The sequence below is a fragment of the Cibotium barometz genome, chromosome 50 (genome assembly GCF_041138505.1).
Source record: "Cibotium barometz isolate CiBa-2024 chromosome 50, ASM4113850v1, whole genome shotgun sequence".
NCBI lineage: Eukaryota > Viridiplantae > Streptophyta > Polypodiopsida > Cyatheales > Cibotiaceae > Cibotium > Cibotium barometz.
Genome location: NC_141095.1, coordinates 13,912,354 through 13,916,132, shown reverse-complemented (window position 1 = coordinate 13,916,132; position 3,779 = coordinate 13,912,354). Strand labels below are relative to the sequence as shown.

Genomic DNA, 3,779 nt, shown 5'->3' with positions numbered 1-3,779 from the left:
AAGGAAGATTTACAAGAGAAGATGATGATAAGTGATATAAAGGAAGATTTACAAGAGAAGATGGTCAAGGAAGATTTCCGATAGCACATCAAGTTCAGAGAAGAGATGAAGGAAGATTTACAAGAGAAGATGGTCAAGGAAGATTTGAGAGAACACATCAAGTCGGAAGCCACAACCAAAATCAAGGAAAATGACTTGAGGTAGTCAATGGTCCTTTTGTGGTGGTTTGTTTACCTAAACATGGAGTCAATGAGGGATACATAGATGGACAATTATATGAGCCCGTTGCAATGATCAAATATAGGATATTGCATTGGCCAAAGTTTCACGACAACATAATCAAATGTAATGCAATTAAGTGTTCTGTATGTACACCTAAAGTTAAAAATCTTAGGTGAACTAAGGTTTAATTAATTAATTAATAGGGAGGGTGAATTATCTGAATAGGAGGTATGAGGATTTGGTAATTAAGCTACATTACGCATGAGAGGTTTCTTTCCTGCGCGGCCAGGAAGTAACAGAAGCTGTCAAGGATTAGCAGGGGAAACAACAGTCTTTTCTGTCTAGGGTTTCTGGCTCAAGCTTTTCCAGGAAACCGCAGAGTTTCTGTGTAGAATCTTTCTTAGTCCTCTTTTTTCCTGAGGGTTTCCTGTTCAGAGATCGCAGTTTAGGGTTTTCCCCGCGTCCATGTCGACCGAGTCCGCGTCCATGTCGACCGCCCTAGCTTCGATATCCAGCCGCAAAGAGAAAGCCGGCAAGGCTTTGTCTTCTCTTGAGAGTCATCGCAATCTCATCTCATCCTGCATCACAGATTGGCAGGAGCTGGAGCGCAGCTTCGGCGTGGCGGAGAGGGCTCTGCAGCAGAAGTTCAAGGAGATTGCGGAGCGGGAGAAGGAGTTCGACAGCAAGATGGTAGAGGCCAGGGCGGTCTTGGACAAGCGGGAGTCATCCATCGCCAGCCGCGAGCAAGCCTCCCTGGCGCGATTAAAGGAACAGAAGGACACTGCAATATCAGCTATTCTTGAAGATAGGAAGAAGCTGGAGGAGGAGCGACAGAAGACCGAGAACGAGAAGAAGGAGAAAGATGTTTCTGGCGCCAAAGTTGAAGATGACAAGAAGGAGCAGGGGGAGAATAAGTATTCCGCCATATCAACAGCCCATGAGGAGAAGCAGAAAAAGGAAGCGAAGAAGGACTTTACCACAGTTGCAGGTGTGCAGAAAAAAGAACCACAAAAGAAGGATGAGCAGAAGAAGGATGTGGAGAAAAAGAAAGGGAAGAAGGAAGGGCAGGATCAGCATCTGAAGAACAAGAGGAAGGATACAAAGCCTGCAGAAGAGGCAGCAGCAAAGCGTGTGAAGGAAACTTCATCACCTGTGGCTGCAGTGGCCGAAGGCCCCAACAACGGACGCTCCAATGGTGCAATGACCCTCGAGGAGGCCATTAGCCAGGTAAAATTTGCCTCTGAAGCTCAGCTCTCTACACAAATGAGGTCTTTTGTCGAGAAAATGGATGGAGAAGGACTCCGAGAGTTCCTTGTCCAGCATGGAAAAGACATTCCCAAGCCTCGGGCAGAGGTGCAGGCTGCTCTCCAGGTCTCCAGTGACCCTTGCCGCCTGGTACTGAAAGCTCTTGAAGGATCTCAAGACACTAAAAGGGTTTCAGTGAACAACAAGGCCTGCCAAGCTTGTATCCTTCTTTTGGAAAGCCTCTCTGAAGTCATAGCTGACCCAATTCTAGGAGCAGACTACCCTGTGGTGCCTTCTGATGTTAGAGAGCTGGCCAAGTCTTTGGCCAAGCTCTGGAAATCAAAAATTGAGCTTCACGGCAGGGATGATTACACACTGGATGCACACCTGTTTTTACAGCTCCTTGCCACATTTGGGATTGGGACAGAGTACAGTGATGACGAGTTGCTGACTTATGTTGTTGCCATATCCCGCCGTGGTATGGGGCCTGTGTTGTGCCGGGCTCTTGGGCTTACAGAACGGATACCAGGTTAGTGAGAGCAAAGGTTTACATAGATTGGCATTTATTGCCTGATTGGTGCATATACCTTATTTTATGATCAGATTTTGCTATGATGTCTGGTTAAGCATTGGGTATTGGGGAATTGGGCTTAAGTTGCTGAAAAAAGGAAGAAGGCAACATATTTCTTTCTGAGACATGTTTGAGACACCTTTAAAGTTTTAGATTTAGCCTGAAGTTCCACTGGTTCTTGTTGTAATTGCCAGTGCTGGTGGACAAACTTGCGAAAGAAGGCAAGCAGATAGAGGCAGTTGCCTTTGCATCCTCATTTGGCATCTTGGAGAAGTTTAATCCAGGCTCCTTGCTGAAGTCTTACTTGGATGATTCTCAGAAGGCAGCTCAGTTATTGATTGAGAGAGCTCCAACTAAGGCAGGTGGTCTGGTATGTGGTGATGCGTATTCAACTCCTCATCTTCTCTTTTGGGGACTTGGGGTTTACTTTTCCCCAATTGTTCTTTGATCTGGGTTTTGTTTGTTTTGTGCCACAGAATGATGCTCATGTCAAGCAGATTGCAGCACTTAAGAATGTTCTAAAAGCTGTAGAAGAGTATAAACTGAGCTCATACTTTAACTTGGAGGACTTGCGTAAGCGCATTGCTGAATTGGAGCAAGAGAAAGCAGAGAGGAAGAGGACAACTGCAGTTCTTAAACAAGAAAGGAAGCTCCGCAAAAGTGCCCATGAATCCGAATCAGGTAGGCCTGATGCTATCAATGCTGATCCTGGATTGGGCCATGATGCTTCTGCCCTAACCAAATCTGTAAGCTCTGTCAGTGCTGTTGATAGGGGCCAATATGTATCTAATGATTTGGGACAGTCTATCATAGGCAAATACATACCCACTGACTTTGGACAGTCCTTCCTTACATCTTACGGTTTAACCAGTCAATACGAGTACGAAAGGAGACATGAAACTGTCTATAGCTCTGGGTATGGCTTTGGTAGGAGCCCGGTCTCACTACCCAACCCTTACACCTATTCTTTAAGAGATGGGGCTGGATCTTCATTGAGTGGATCTGCGTCTCATGTGCCAAGTACCTCTTATTCTGGAATCTCTGGATCTAACAGCAGCTACCAGCTTAGTAGTGGCCCACCTGCATCTTCTAGCTACCTACCTTTCTATCTAAGGTAAATCTCAATGAGACGACTTCTGACTCTTCCCTTTGCAGTTTGGTGTGGAAGACATGGGTTTTTTGTTCTACCCCTACAATTGACAGTATGGAAATCCAATGCCATGGTGGTGCTTGTTTCTAAGTTGCAGATATGAACCACTTCCTTCAGTTTAGGAGGAGCAAGACGGCCAAGCTTTGTCCCTGGTAGCACAAACGTTGATTCTAAGCATTATAGTGATGGTTGGAATTAAGTTTTAGTGATCTTTTATGGACTTTATGGTCTAGTGTCAGGCCAATTCAGAGTCCATTTTGCATTCTTTGTGTTCAACCTCGATGTGCTTTGTTTTTTTTAAAGTTTTGAATCAAAGGGTGTGAGACTTCCCCCACCGGCATTTAATGGCTTGAAGGAAGTAGTGTCTAGATCCCTGATCTTCTTTAAGAAAAGGGCATATTTACTACAGTTCAGAGTGTTAAGGTTGTGATTGAGCTCTCTTTCAGTTTTGAAGAGTCACCAGGTTGCAATCAGTGTAGTTGGATATCCTATCATTGTTTATATCATTTTTGTTCTCAGCTAGACTGGAGCAAATATGCTTTGAGATGCCACCTACCAATCTTGGTTGTGTGTTTTCAGTTAGTTCAGCAC

The 3,779-nt window shown here is 44.9% G+C and overlaps 1 protein-coding gene across 1 annotated transcript; it reads left to right on the top strand.

The window, feature by feature from the left end:
- The first annotated feature begins 428 nt into the window (after positions 1-428).
- On the top strand, positions 429-3,490 carry LOC147609834 (uncharacterized). Its single transcript, XM_086786794.1, has 3 exons — positions 429-1,996; positions 2,233-2,408; positions 2,515-3,490. Exons 1-3 carry the CDS (start codon positions 688-690, stop codon positions 3,154-3,156), a joined length of 2,127 nt encoding a protein of 708 aa, XP_086642920.1. The 5' UTR covers positions 429-687; the 3' UTR covers positions 3,157-3,490.
- The last annotated feature ends 289 nt before the right edge of the window (positions 3,491-3,779 follow it).